This window comes from Sinocyclocheilus rhinocerous, unplaced genomic scaffold, assembly GCF_001515625.1.
Source record: "Sinocyclocheilus rhinocerous isolate Xijiao unplaced genomic scaffold, SAMN03320098_v1.1 scaffold552, whole genome shotgun sequence".
Lineage (NCBI taxonomy): Eukaryota > Metazoa > Chordata > Actinopteri > Cypriniformes > Cyprinidae > Sinocyclocheilus > Sinocyclocheilus rhinocerous.
This window is the reverse complement of record NW_015625574.1, coordinates 856250-871055: the sequence shown is the minus strand read 5'-3', so window position 1 is coordinate 871055 and position 14806 is coordinate 856250. Positions and strand designations below refer to the sequence as shown.

General features: G+C 39.2%; 1 protein-coding gene across 1 annotated transcript; it reads left to right on the top strand.

Moving 5' to 3' along the window:
- The first annotated feature begins 9416 nt into the window (after positions 1 to 9416).
- LOC107751388 (uncharacterized) lies at positions 9417 to 13750 on the top strand. The gene is made up of 5 exons (XM_016567114.1): positions 9417 to 9421; positions 9663 to 9723; positions 10888 to 11181; positions 11396 to 11482; positions 13595 to 13750. Exons 1-5 carry the CDS (start codon positions 9417 to 9419, stop codon positions 13748 to 13750), a joined length of 603 nt encoding a protein of 200 aa, XP_016422600.1.
- Positions 13751 to 14806: the final 1056 nt, after the last annotated feature.

Sequence of the window (14806 nt, the reverse complement as noted above, 5' to 3'; positions counted from 1 at the left end):
TTGTAATTAAGGTAAGGGTAGTTAGTTATTATCTTCTGCTTTGGTTTAGGTGAGCAGTTTTTCCCTCCAAGTGCCAGAATGCACTTTTACAAGCAATGCTATCAATTTTTTTTTATTTTTTTTTTTAAATATATGTATATGGTACACTACGGACTTCATTTTACATTGTATGTTTTGATTTGTATTCCAAGAAAGACATGGTTTTTAATGTTGATTTTCATCTTTTAATTATTTCTTGTAAATGAAGCTGCACAGAAAACAATCGTAAACAGACGCTGTTTCTGGGCCAGTACGTTTATGACTTTAACCACTGAAATAATAAAATGATTTCATGAAATCAAAGGTTGAGATTCATTATTTATACAGCGGTTTAATATTAAACAAAAATGCTACAGATGTCTTGCCACTGCTTTTGTTCTTTTCGGATTAATGTTAAAGGAATAGTTCAGCCAAAAATATAATTCTGTCATTATTTAATCACCTGTACGCTGTTTTTTTTTCTATCAATGAGTTATTATCTGAGCTTCAGCCCATTGTTTGTCCACCCTTGCTTGTTTTCTCCCACTCAGTTACCTCACTATTTCCTCTGCTCGCATTTGTGGCTTTTTCTGAATTATTCCACTTATACATTTTGTTGTGTACTGAACATTTGATTTTTATCGATAGATACAATTTCCATTCCATAATGATTATTATGTACTATTCAGACAAGCACTTCATTCTGTTGCTGAAACTTTGGAATGCACATTGTATACTGTATATGAATAGACATGAATGGGCTCTACAAATTGAACAAGATTTAGAAGTTGCTCTATAATTTTACCCATTGTGCTCATTTTGCGGATTCCATATTCCACATGTCCACATTTAAAGGGCATTGATAACAAATGTTACAAATGACTTTCTCTTTTGAATACATGCTGTATTCTTTCAACTTTATTCATTGTAGAATCCTCACTAACACTATGACAGCTGTGCAGAACTTGCAATTAAAAAAAATGATATTCCGGGGACGTTTCATCACATCCTGTGTGTAACTCCTTCCAAAGGTATGATTGCAGGACATTTCTCACAGCTGAAGATTCATCCATCCATAATACTATATTGTTTGTTGTGTGATCTCCGAGTTCTTTTCTCGTCTTATTTGGCAGCGTCAGCTGTGGCTCATTCTTTGAAACTCTCTAAAAGCCAGCAGCTTGTCCTTGAACAGTGTGCTGCTCACTGTTGCAGATGAAACTGGTGTTTGGCATTTACTGCTCAAGGAAGCTTCTAGCTGAGCTCCAGTGAGTCGTCTGGTTCTCCAACTAGAGACTGTGATAAAAGATTTGCTTTCTTTTCTTCCCAAAACAGAACTGCCTAGAATAATTCATTCTCTCTCTCTCAAAAAAACAATTGACTATATTTTTCCTTGACTATTGGAAGGTAAAACTCTTCTTTAAGAACAGTGTTTAGCAGGTGAATGATTAACGGTATAAGAAATTAACAGAAACAATATGAATATATATTTGTCATTTTAATGATGCCATTTAAATTTTTTTTTTCAATAATGTAAAATACTAAATCAAATAAGTATGTATTTAGACAATTTAGTTAACTAATTACTGCCATATCAGATAAAAATTTATTAAATTCTTCCTGAATTGATGGAATGTCATGATTATATGATTCCAACTGGCATTATGATGAAGAATTTATATATTTGAAATGTGTTCTTAAATAATGAATCTCTGAATTATAATAATTATTCAATTAAATTAGTTCAGAGATTTATGTTTAAAGGGGTCATATGATGCTGCTAAAAAGAACATTACGACCATGGCACAGATCAGCTCTAGGCATGACGAAGCGGATATCGTCGTCTTTTGGAAGGCCAAACAAAGTAGTTTCACTTTCACAACGAAACACAGCGTCTTCACGACATGGCGGCGGCAACAACAAAACTACAGCGAGAATAAAAGTTACGACTTCTTTCTTTGTGTGAACATTTGGGCGGCGTTATGTAAATCTTCCCACATAGCGATGTAGATATGTGGGGGAGTGTTAGAACGAGTCGTTTTAGGTAGGCGTGGCTGACTCTTAACTTTTATAAATAATATCTCTTTGGATTTGAGACTTTAGTGTTTGCAACTTTGCAGATCTTCTTTATGCACCAAGAGCTTGTAACACTCCAAAGAGAAAGGAAAAATTTAAATCGCATCATATGACCACTTTAAGATAAAAAAATTAACAGATGAGATTAAGTGACATCGTCAAGAAGAGAATTAAATAAGGTTTTTAAAAATGTGTTCTTTTCAAAATCGATTATTACTGTTGCAATTGGATGCATGATATATTCGATTTTAACGAATTCATAATTTACGAATTTATGTTTATAAGACCATTCAGAAATGCATGAACATGCAAATGGTGGGAGTATGAACAGACGATTCAACTGTACCATATAAAAAACATGTATCCTAGCTACATGCACTCAATTAGAAATTTCACAAATCCTTCATCCACTTAATTAGTGAAGCAGCTGCAGTCACAGTAGAGCTTAATTGGCAAGTAATGATGGAGATTGAGTGCTTTCTGGTCGCTAAGGTTACCTGATCATTTGGACAGCAGACAGAAACAAGGGATGTTTCTTAGAAAGGAAATTAAATAAATCAAAAGACCCCTCAAGGCAGGACGTTATGGTGATTTATCAGAGGAAGGGGTGTTATAAGACAAAATATAATATAATAAAAGACACCAAATTTAATTAGTTTATTTATGAATGATAATAATCGTGACCACGTTCTGAAGCACGTGTGGAATCAGTCCAATGGAGAAGCGACATGAGCAACCAGGAAGCTTAAAGGGATCGTTTACCAAAAATAAAATAAAAACTTGTAAGACCTTCGTTCATATTCGGAACACAAATGAAGATATTTTTGATGAAATCCAAGAGCTTTCTGATCCTGCATAGACAGCAACTCGACTGAAACATTCAAGGGCCAGACAGGTAGTAAGGACTTAAAAAAGTCCATGTGACATCAGTGGTTCAATCGTAATGTTATGAAGCTACGAGAATACTTTTTTGTGTGCAAAGAAAGCAAAAATAATGACTTTGACATAAGAGTACCACGACGAATGCCTGTGCATTCCTCTGACTGAAAACAAGGCACAGCGCATCCGGTTTCTACGCCAGAATGCCGGCTGAGAAGAAATAAACAACTGATCTGCCTTACGCCACAGGGCATGTGGATGTAATCGTCCAATGCTGGACAGAGGGGATTTTGCTTCTCCTGTTCAGCATCCTTGAAAGGACGAGGATAAGAGGCTTGTAACACTATGAGCCTTGGTGTAGAGGTGACCACTTTAGGGACATACCTGGGTCTGGGGTAAAGGCAAAGCCCTAACCGTGCCTGGGGCGAAATCCAGGCTCAAGGGAGAAACTGACAGTGCCTTAAGATGTCCTATCCTCTTGAGTGAGGAAATAGCAAGGAGAAAGACAGTTTTAGGGTGAGGAATTTATCTGGAACTTTCTCAATGGGTTTAAACAGGGAGTTGCACAAACCCTCCAGAACCAACGCCAAGTCCCACGAGGACTCCTTGGTGCACTGTGCAGGCCTCAGCCTCAGAGTGCCATGGAGGAAACGAGTCACGAGTGGGTCTCTTCCCAATTTTTATTTAATTTTATTTTCTATATAGCGCCAGATCACAACAGAAGTCATTTAAGGTTACCTTTCCTATAGAACAGGCCTATACCTTGTTGTTTTGATGCGGAAAACACGGACGGAATCCAGTCCAGTCATAAAAACGGAATTTACTGTATAACGCGGAATGTCACGGAATTTGTCAAACTTTAAATGAATTAATCAAAAGTAGGTGATTACACCTGAATATGGACTAGTATCTGTAAATATTAAGCCACAAAAGACTATTTAAATATGAATCCTGCATGCTCTGCGTGTCTCTGTGTGAATAAATGGCGCAGACGCGCGGTTTAGTTTACTACAGCGCGCATGACGCTCGCGGTGATTTCAGCGTCTGTAGTCTGTAGTAAATTAATGTATTATGCCTTCATTTGATAACCAGAAAAATTTAAATACACAGCACAGAATTTCTGAGGGGAAAAAACATTTCATAAGGCTATTTTAAGAATAAATTTGAATAAATTAAGTTGTTTTTATGCATTCAAATGATTAGACATGCTAAAACAGAGAATTAGGTAACAATAAAACATATGGTGAGAAAAAACAAAACATTTCATAGGGCCCTAAGCATGTAGTTTTTTAAAAACTTTTAATAAATTGATGTGAAATTGTATACGTTTCTTGATTTTAATTGATTAGACATGCTTTTTGATTAATACAATTTAATTTAACCAATAAAAAGGAATCCAGAAAAATTAAAACGGAAAAAACGGAATTTGAAAAATAAACATAAAACGGAATTTGGGAAGAAATAAAATGCATTTCATAGGGCCCTACACAGGTAAGCACCGCAGCTGCCATCAGACCTAACAGTCTCTGAAACTGTTTGACAGTGAATGACTGTTCTTCTCTCATTCTATTTACAGCTGTGAGGATTCATTCGCTACGAGCAGGAGACAGACATGCCTGCATCGTCGTCGTCTGACCTGATCTGAGACACGGTCTGTTTGATAGTGAGCATCTTGAAGCGAAAGGGTTTGATAGCGTGGTTCAGCAGATGCAGATCTATGATCAGATGCAACTCCCCAACCTTCTTCGGAACGATGAAGTATCGGCTGCAGAACCTGGACTCTCTCGAGAGAGAGGAGGAACATGCTCTATGGCCTCCTTTCTCAAGAGAGTGTCTACTTCTTGTTCCACAACCACAGACTGCTCAGGGCCCACTAGTGTGGGGACAACCCCATTGAAACGAGGCAGGTGAGAACCAAACTGGATTCTGTAGCCTCTACAGTCTGCAGCCGCTCGAGGCTGGCCTCTGGTGTGGCTAGAGCAGTCACTCTGGGGCCCTGAAGCAGATGACTGGCATGTAACAACCGATCTGACAACTCTAACTCCCCCACTGGAGGGCATGAGCATTCTCGTGCAGTACCGTTGCCAGGCGGCATCTGAGAACAGCGCTTGCTGAAGACCGCTGTGCCCTAAAGCACCGGAGGTAGCAGGGTTCACAGAGCGCCCCCCTGAGGGCACTGAGGAGGATCGGGCACCGTATACTGAGGTGTGAACCTCTCCTCCCCGAGGGGTCTACAAGTAGCAACACTTTGTTTATGGGCCTGGCGATATGAGGAGCTAGAGAATGGCTGGGGCTGCTTCCGCTCAGCAGCCCTGGGGACCTGAGAACATCGAGGGCGGTAGCGCTAAAACACTGCCGCCTGCTTCCTCGCCTCCTGAAACCTCTCGACAACAGTGTGTACTGCGTCACAAAAGAAAGCGAGAACAGAACGTCCAGCAGGAAGAATCTGTCCTTGTCATGCAACTCAAACAGATTCAACCGCAGATGTCTCTCCGTAGCAACCAGTGCCAATGGCTCTGGCCGTTTTCCTTGGTAGCGTGGAGAGAGATCCATGGCCCAACGCCCGACAGATCTCTCTCTCCGTGCTATCTGCCTCCTCGCTCTCACCCAGGTCCTTAAGCAGGTCGGCCTGGTATGCCTGTAACACCGCCATGGTGTGCAGACACGCACTGGCCTGACCTGCCGCCCTATAAGCTTTACCCACCAAGGCCAACGTTGCTCTAACTGGCTTGGTAGGAAGCCTCTGGGCCTTCAGAGATGATCCCAAGATGGGGGAAAGATAGCTTGCAAACGTCTGCTCCAACTTCAGCATGGTCCTATATACCTGCTCATTCAGCCCCATAATGTTGGAATAATTAGAAACTGTCGGGCTGAAAAATCGGGATGAATATAGGGTTTATTCCACGACCTCGACTCCTCTGTGTGAAAGTCGGGAAAAATGGAAGGCATGGAGGTTGTGATCTAACATGCATTCATTTAATTTACTTTTCTGATTAACTTTTCTGAAAAGCAAGCGTCAGGGTTGGAGGCTGGGATCATGTGACAAGAGTGATGCGAGAAGACTGACACTATGATGACGGATCCAAAAGCAACTTTTGTTAATAAAACTTTCATTTCTCCATTTAATATAAGTGAGTGTCTTTATTGTTGCTGGGTTTTCAATAAAAAAAATAACAATGAACCACAAACTAAGCATTGGTTTTAATTTTAAATAATGGAAAATACCTTATTTGGGTTACAAGGCAAGGTATATCCATCTTATTAATTTTATTAATAAAAGATGTTTAAATATATGTGAATTTGCCATAGTACTATTTTATGGCTGATGTGTTTTAATTAATAAGATAATATTTATTTAATAAACCACAAACTACGATCATTTTAAGGTAGTCTAAGGGGAAATCCATAGGCTATTTATTTGTGTTAAACGCGGGTAAAACATATCCTTATTCATTTAGTTAATAAAAGATCAAAGTTTAATATAGGTGAATATGTCATTTGACTATTTTATTGTATAGGCCAAGATTTTTTTTATTATTATTTTTTTTTACAGCGCGGGTACATCAGTCTTATTCGTTCTGTTCATAAACTTTTATGTTTAATATAAGCGAGTCAACAACTTTGTCATTGTAGCATTGTAGCACATGTAGCATTGCTGATGTTGTGTGTTTTTTTTTCATTAAGAGTACTATTGAATCAACCTTAAGCATTAATTTTGTTTCAAGAATAGGAAAGATCTAACGTTAAAGATCAACATAAGCGCTACAGATGTGAGAATGTGAGATTTGTTGCTGCTGAGGTAAACGCTCTCACTCTTTCTCTGCTGTCTCTTTGCTATGTCTGTAGAAATAATAGTTAATTCTTAATTTGGGTACGGCACAAACATGTTACAGGTAATAATATAATCAAAAAATCATGGCAACAAATGATTTTTTAAGTCAGTTTAATAAGTTGAAACGACTTTCACAGATTCAACTTAACTCATGTTTAATCGTTGCTTCTTGTCGGCTTAGGCTACTTTTTCAATGAATTTTAATGAATATACAAATTAATAAAATTAATTTTATTTATTTTTTGTAACAAATTGTTCATTAATTTATTTTTAACACCGCACCCCCAGCACCCCCATTTTTTCGTGGGCTACACGCCAGGGCACCCCTACTTCCCGCGGTAATGTGTACTGCTGTTTGTATTTAAAAAAGCCTTCAGTTTTAGCTCTTTAATGAGATATGTACACTTCAGTTTCAATCTTACAGTTTGTGTAAAGTTGACATTTTTAACAAGCAAACAGCTGAAAGTATTTCATCACTTCTGTTCCTGTCTCATCTACAGGGGTGCAGAGCTGCTAAAACCTCTGTGAATAACAGCAGCCACGGCTGGCCCTTTCCCGGTCTGCGCTGGGTCACAGGGAAGGACCGTCTGTCAGGACTCAACTTGTTTCCTCTCACTGGTGGACATGGCCGAAGCTCCAGCCCGGAGAAAGACGCAGAGGAGATGGAAGAGCCGTCTGATGATGTAAGACCAGCATGTTTATGTCTGTTTCAGAGGTACGCTTTACCATCTTTGGCTTGAGCAAATGAAAATGTTATCATTATTTACTCATCCTCATGTCATTACACACCATTATGCTGTTATTTTCTCTACCCCTTGACATTTTCCCCCCTAAAAGTCATGGGTACCTCTCACAAACAAGCACTGTGGCGGTACCTTGGTACAGTCGTGTTATAGTAATGCCATGGTACTTTGATATATATTATGATACTGAGTGAATTTACATCAAAGAAAAATATAGCAATACCATGTCAACTGAAAACACTTTTCTCCATCAGTACAGCTTAGGTCATTTCTCAGAGCTGGAGGGAGCAGGACGCAGACCTAAGCCTCAATGGGGAGAAAATGGCCATGACAGGAAGCTTCAGAGATACAAAACTCAGCGCCTGGTGACACATCTCCACAGAGACACGGCCCACGACCCAGAGTGCCACACCAGCTCGGAGAGGCTCAGCCATCCGGCTGTGTCAGAGCGACCCTGTTCCCAAAAATCAGTCGTTTCACATGTGCCATTAAGAGTAAGAACACAGACAGCTAATCAGCCGCAAATTCGTCAAGCACCTAGAGATTTCGAGGGGGCTTCAGTGACAGTTCTGATACTCTAGTGGTGTAATTTTTTTAGTATGCATAGGGGCCAGGTTCAAATCCTGATATAATGAGAATGTTAAAACTGCAGCCAGCAATCACCCTGCATTTTCATTGATAGAAAACAGTGGAATTGACTTTTTGATAACAATGGCAAAAACTCAACCCCAAATAACAAGAACTATGCTTGCTTATAAATTAACCTTTCACTGTAATAATTACTGCAATGTCTTCAAAATCCAATTATATAATTTAGAATTTTGAACTGAAGTGAGCGCATATATTACTAAAGCCAATTCTAGATTATTAAGAATAAGAATTCAGTCTGCCACTTATTCTTATAACATATAACATTTAAATCAAATGAAAAATTGTGTGTTTGATTGGTCCAGACGTTACACATAACTTGACACAGCAAAGGCTCAGCTTTGTATCTGCGATACAGACTCCATTGTGCATCATTTTTTATAAAGATTTTAATTGATATATAATATATATCTCATTAAATGCTAAAATTCTTCAGTTCTTCTATTTAAAACCAAATAGTATTGATTCCATTTTCCCTACAGATGTAATAAAAGTTTGTTTTCTGACAGCCAGTCTCTTACCTTACCAAGCTCCTCACCTAATTTCTCCTGTATTCTACTGAATGCACATGATTTTGATCTGTCCTGCTCACACAGAAGTATAATTTACATGAAAACTTTCTGGTGTGTATGTGAGCAATAAGTTAATGTTAACTTCAGATGGATTAAATATGTATGCTGTTAAATGTACGGATTTTTACAATGATTTAATTTGACATTCCAACTATTTCTATCTGTTCTGCATTATTAATAAAGATGGGATTATTGATTATTGAAAACATAATTTACTCATGCTGGACTGAACTGAGTGCCTGGCATGCATATAATCAAATTTGCATACTATTACAGTTCATTTTTGTGTCCTTTGTCTCTGATCTCTTGTAAAAACAAGCATAAAGAGCAGCTTCAAATTGCACATAATGTATTTTAGAGTGGCGTGAGGCTCTTGAAAATGAATGAACTTTTAAACTAGACTCAGTGGTTTCAACTAAATGACTTTGTAATTTATATGTCGGATTTTCGTTAGACTCTGATTGTATTAGTATAAGGTGAGGTAGGTGATTCTGCCCTAATTCATTTTGTAATATAGCTCCACTGGAGTTTGACTCTTGGGGTGACGGTGTTTTCTGTCCCTCCAGCTACAGATCAAAGTGAACGGACAGAGAGGAGGACTGGGAATTTGTATTGCAGGAGGGAAAGGCTCCTTGCCGTACAAAGAGAATGATGAGGTAGGCCTTATCTTCCTGTAGCTCCACTGCTTGAATCTCATTATACATCATTACTATCATGCTCCTGTGGGTCTATTTACAATAAAATATAAACATGGATGGACTGGAATACTAACGTGCATCCCGCCAGCAATTCGACCGATGATATGAGTGCGCCTAATTTCCTTCCCCCGTGACTAGTCATTTCCTTCTGGACACTGATTGATTTGTTTTCTTCGTGTCAGGGTATTTTAATCTCCAGAGTGTCTAAAGGCGGACAGGCGGAGAAGGCCGGGGTTCATGTTGGGGACAGAGCGTTGGAGGTAAATCATAATGTACATGTACTGTTTCACAATACATTGATTTATGGCTAATTGGGAAGCATGGGTACAACTGGGAATACTTGCCTTCAAAGATAAAATTATTAGCTATTGATTTTGTGTGTGTGCCCTGTTATTCCCTATGGAATAGGAATTGGGAACCAAATTTCTCTACAAGGATAGCAACATTTATTTGTCCTCATGAGGAAACAAGCTTAAAAATCGTACAGAATTAAGCTGCCATGTACATAATTTGGTTACATTCTACCAAGTGACACATGAATTTGAGCATTGTACTGCATATGTATGTCTCCTGCTGCGGGACCTTATCAGAATGGATGTAGTTGTTTCTCTGATGGCCATTAGAGGGCATCATCACACAGTTGCTGATGAACAGTTTTTTGTGACCCCCCATGAGCCTTAATGCAACAGGCCAAGCAGCATTGTGGGGGGAAAAGCATTTGGATATGCAAGTCACACTTACAGTTGTATTGATGTCATTGCATTAAAGCAAGACAGCACAAGCACATTTTTCTTCAAACATAATATTTCACTAAAAGAAGTTTGTTACATGTCAGTTTGAGGTATTTTCGCTTATCCTAAGTTTATATGCAGTGGCAGCTAGAAGTCAAAAGCCATTCATAGGTTTATTTCCTTTAAAGGTGTTAACGCTGTGGCTCTGTGTTGCTTTCAACACACAATCCCAAAACATTCAGCGGAGTCTAGTGACTATCCTGAGCTGTAACATCAAAGGCAGCAGTCAAGGGAAGGAAAATAGACATAAGTCTTTTTCACACTGTTTAGGGCTCACTAAAATTGAGGTACTGGTAAAAACATCTACTATAATTGAAGAAGATTTTTTTTTGGATTTATATGTTGCTTGCAAAAGGGGCCGACTGCAGCTGACCAGCAAACCCTTGACCTACTGGGACAAATGCCAGATGAACAAATCTTTGGAAAACCTGTTTGAAAACAGTCATTTTCTCTGCAATTTTGTTTGGTTACACTCATGGTGCGGAAATGACATCTTTCTCCTTGAAGATCCCAGGTCATTTCCTCACATAAATGGTTGGCATTTTCTCATACCTTGGCTTCTGTGGTCTTTCTGTCAGCTTTCTGCCTCTTTCCTTCAAATCACTGCAGCTCATTTTTCATTTGTGGCACCAGGTCAATGGCCAAGACATGCAGGAGGTCAGCCACCATGAGGCTGTCGGCATCCTGAGGAATGCTGGGAGCTGCATAAAAATGAAAGTGCTGCGGGAGAGATGCGTGCCCGTGGAGCCGTGGCTGCATGAGAGGTCTGACACCATGGAGACAGCAGACCCCCAGGTCAGCCAAGAGTGGGATGTTACTATGAGCAATAACAGATCGAGTGGCCCACAGTCCTCCACTGATCCCATGCTGGACTGCAGCCCAATAACTAACAGGATGGAAGCTACCGTCTGCAATGGAAATGGACTGGTAGGCTCTAGGTCAAGAGTGTCGAGATTATAAAAATTATAAAATGGTCCTATTATATGCCACAGGAGTAAAAACAATCAAATGATGAGAAATGGCATTGGAATTAGTCATACCCATTGTAATGCATTATTATTCAAATCAATATGAACAGTTTTGGAATCGTAATGCTTATTTTCCAGTTTCCCTCCTGATAATTTTCATGTTATTTTGCCAGAATGATCCAGTGCAGGACTTACGGCTGACAAAAGACATGGAGACCTTCAAAAACAATGTCCTACAGGTTGTGAAAAATACTATGACAGTATGTGTGACGGATAGAATGTGTTTCTGTGTGGGTGTGTGTGTTTTAACAATGAAATCTCAGGAACGCTTTTTATCAGTGTTCTGTCCTTCATTCTGAGGCAATGCATACCTCTATACAAAACATTCCTGTCCAGTTGTCCTTTTCTCATTGAGTCTCGGCGAAGAAAAGTCCCTCTAAAGCAAATTACAATAGACTATCTCAAAGAAAAAAAAATATACAGGAACAGAAATTGTAACCAATTCCAAACAAATGTTTACAATGAACTAAATGTATTATCTACACTTGTGTATGCAGAGAGGAAATTCATCTGAGTATCTCAGATTATCTATGAAAGATATCAGATCTCATCTTGTTTTCCAGAACAATTACAGTTGTGCTTCTCTGAATTTATGTTGTTTTAAATTCGGTATGAAACAGAGCCGAGAGAAACAGCTTCTCAAATAAGAAAAATGTAGGGCAGGACTTGATTTTGTCCATTGGGAATTGATTGGATCGCTGGACTGTTGTTATTTGCTGATTTGCTGCGATGTAAGTGACAGGCTGCTGGAGGGAATTTAAAAATAATAATAATGATGAGCACAGGTAAAGCATTTATAATAAATAATGCAATATATAAAATAAGAATAGTCAATTTTGATTTCATTGTGACTAAGGATATTTAGTTCATTATATGGGTAAAAATGAATTACATAATTTAGTGGAAAGCAAATTTTTATGCAGCCCCTAATGAAAGAAAAATATATTTCAGTGCTTTTGTGTTCACTCACAACTTGGCATGTATAAAACGCAAAACTGGTGGTGGAAATAACTATGAGGAAAATATGAGGAAAAACTTACACTTCAATGCTGTCGTAATGCAGTTTCAACTCTTTTGTGAGAGAACGCAAAAGCATTTAAATATAAGTTTTCCTCCCATCTTATTTTTTTTTCATCTCTATGTCACCTTGGGGGCTCCGTAGATGTTTCTACCTGATATGTGCACCCTTGACAACTCTATGAAATGTGCTAATGACCTTAATAAGTTCCTCCCTATATGCTGAAGTGTAAGCCATTGTAAAAACGTGACTTTTTTTCTCTAGTAAAAATACTGAAAAATGTATTCACCTGAGTAGCAAACTTGCGTGAGATATTAAATTGTACTTAAAGGCATAGTTCACGCCAAAATGAAAATTCTGTCATTAATTACTCAGCCTCATGTCGTTCCAAACCCGTAAGACATTAGTTCATCTTAAGTTCATCTTCGGAACACAAATGAAGATATTTTTGATGAAATGTGAGAGCTCTCAGACCCTGCATAGACAGCAACGCAACTGTAATGTTCCCAGGTCCAGAAACGTAGTAAGGACATCGGTAAAACAGTCCATGTGACATCAGTGGCTCAACTTCAGTTTTGCGAAGCTATTTATTTAACAATTCTTCTCCCCCGTGTTACGTCTTCCGCCATTTTAGAGTATCACAACACATACGCACGCTTTCCCCTAAGCGTAAACAATGCTGATTGCGCAGATTACGTTCATGCGGAAATTACAGTCGCCTTGCTGTCTATGCAGGGTCTGAGAGCTCTCACATTTCATCAAAAATATCTTAATTTGTGTTCCGAAGATGAACGAAGGTCTTACGGGTTTGGAACGACATGAGGCTGAGTAATTAATGACAGAATTTTCATTTTGGGGTGAACTAACCCTTTAACTATGTTTAGCGCCTATCACTACAAACGCAAGTATTGGGCATTAGCAAAGTTTTCAATAGAACAGTTTCCTTTGTATGGAACTGTTGGTGTAGAGATCTGATTTTATCAAGTCTGTCTGGGATTACATGAAGAGACACAAAAAACTGAGGTATATTAAATGCATAAGAATGTGGGAACATCTCATCTGCTCAGCTGTTTTAATGGCAAGAGGTGCTCACACCAAATGTTGATTTCATAGAAGTTAACTGAAAAGTAGAAAGGCGGAAAAATATTTTTTGTTTTGTTTTAGCTAATAAGAGGATCTCATAGTCGTATCAGGAAAGATTAAACTAAGTGGCTCATTTTAAATCTTGACAGCTCTGTGAAATCGGTGACTTGTTTTTTCCCTCTCTTCTCACTTCATTGTGACCCTTTAACAGATACCTCGGATTATTCTGACTCACCCCTCTACCTCAGATGAGGACGTGGAGCCCCTGACGCAAGGCCCAGATGATGGAGATTTCGATTCTGACTTCAGCGACTCGGACAGTCACATCTACTCTGACTGCTTGAACAGCGCTTTCTATCCTCTGTGAAAGATAGAGAAGCACACAGGCTCCAGGTTCTTCATCTCTTTTCATGCTTTTCATTTAGTGTGTCATTTGATATTAAAGGGGTCATTTGATGCGATTTCAATTTTTCCTTTCTCTTTGGAGTGTTACAAGCTCTTGGTGCATAAAGAAGATCTGTAAAGTTGCAAAGACTAAAGTCTCAAATCCAAAGAGATATTCTTTATAAAAGTTAAGAGTCAACCACGCCTACCTAAAACGACTCGTTCTAACACCCCCCCACATGTCTACGTCACTATGTGGGAAGATTTGCATAACACCGCCCAAATGTTCACGCAAAGAAAGAAGACGTAACTTTTATTCTCGCTGTAGTATTGTTGACGCTGCAGCCATGTCGTGAAGACGCTGTGTGCTTCGTTGTGAAAGCGAAACTACTTTGTTTGGTCTTCCAAAAGAGGACGATATCCGCTTCATCATGCCTAGAGCTGATCCGTGCTGGTAGCTGAGGAAATACATCAACTTCGGGCTGTGGATCACCGGATCGGCTTTCACCGTGGACGAAGCGGAGTCCAGCCCGGGATCGTCACATGTGGTTGCCGCAAGCCCTCCGGACGCTCCTCCGTCGAATCCGCTGGCCGCCCCATTCTCTAGCCCAGTGTTTCCCAACCTTTTTTTAGTCGCGGCTATATAATAGATGCTTTTTTGAACATTTTAGCAATTTAAAAATATTAAAAAAGGATTTTTTACACGGCACTCCTGCTCTCGACAGACGGCACCCTGGTTGGGAAACACTGATCTAGCCCGCCGGCCGCCGCTCACTCAATGTATGACGCTGTGTGTTTCGTTGTGAAAGCGAAACTACTTTGTTTGGTCTTCCAAAAGAGGACACAACTAGAAATCAGTGGTTAAGTTGTATTTACAACACTGTTCCAGAACAGTTCAACCCAAATATTCAGATGTGTGCAGCACATTTTATGGAGGACCGTTTCCTGATCCTGGTAGAGTAGACTACAATGCCGGCTGTTCTGACTCACAGAAGTAAGTTTTTTATATTTAAAGAATTTGCCACAGACGATTCAAACG

Excerpts from the sequence above, each read along its gene's own strand:
- LOC107751388 (XM_016567114.1), top strand. Across the intron at positions 9,724-10,887 it reads TTGGGGACAGAGCGTTGGAG|GTCAATGGCCAAGACATGCA; the intron begins GTAAATCATAAT and ends TTGTGGCACCAG. Across the intron at positions 11,483-13,594 it reads TTGTGAAAAATACTATGACA|ATACCTCGGATTATTCTGAC; the intron begins GTATGTGTGACG and ends ACCCTTTAACAG.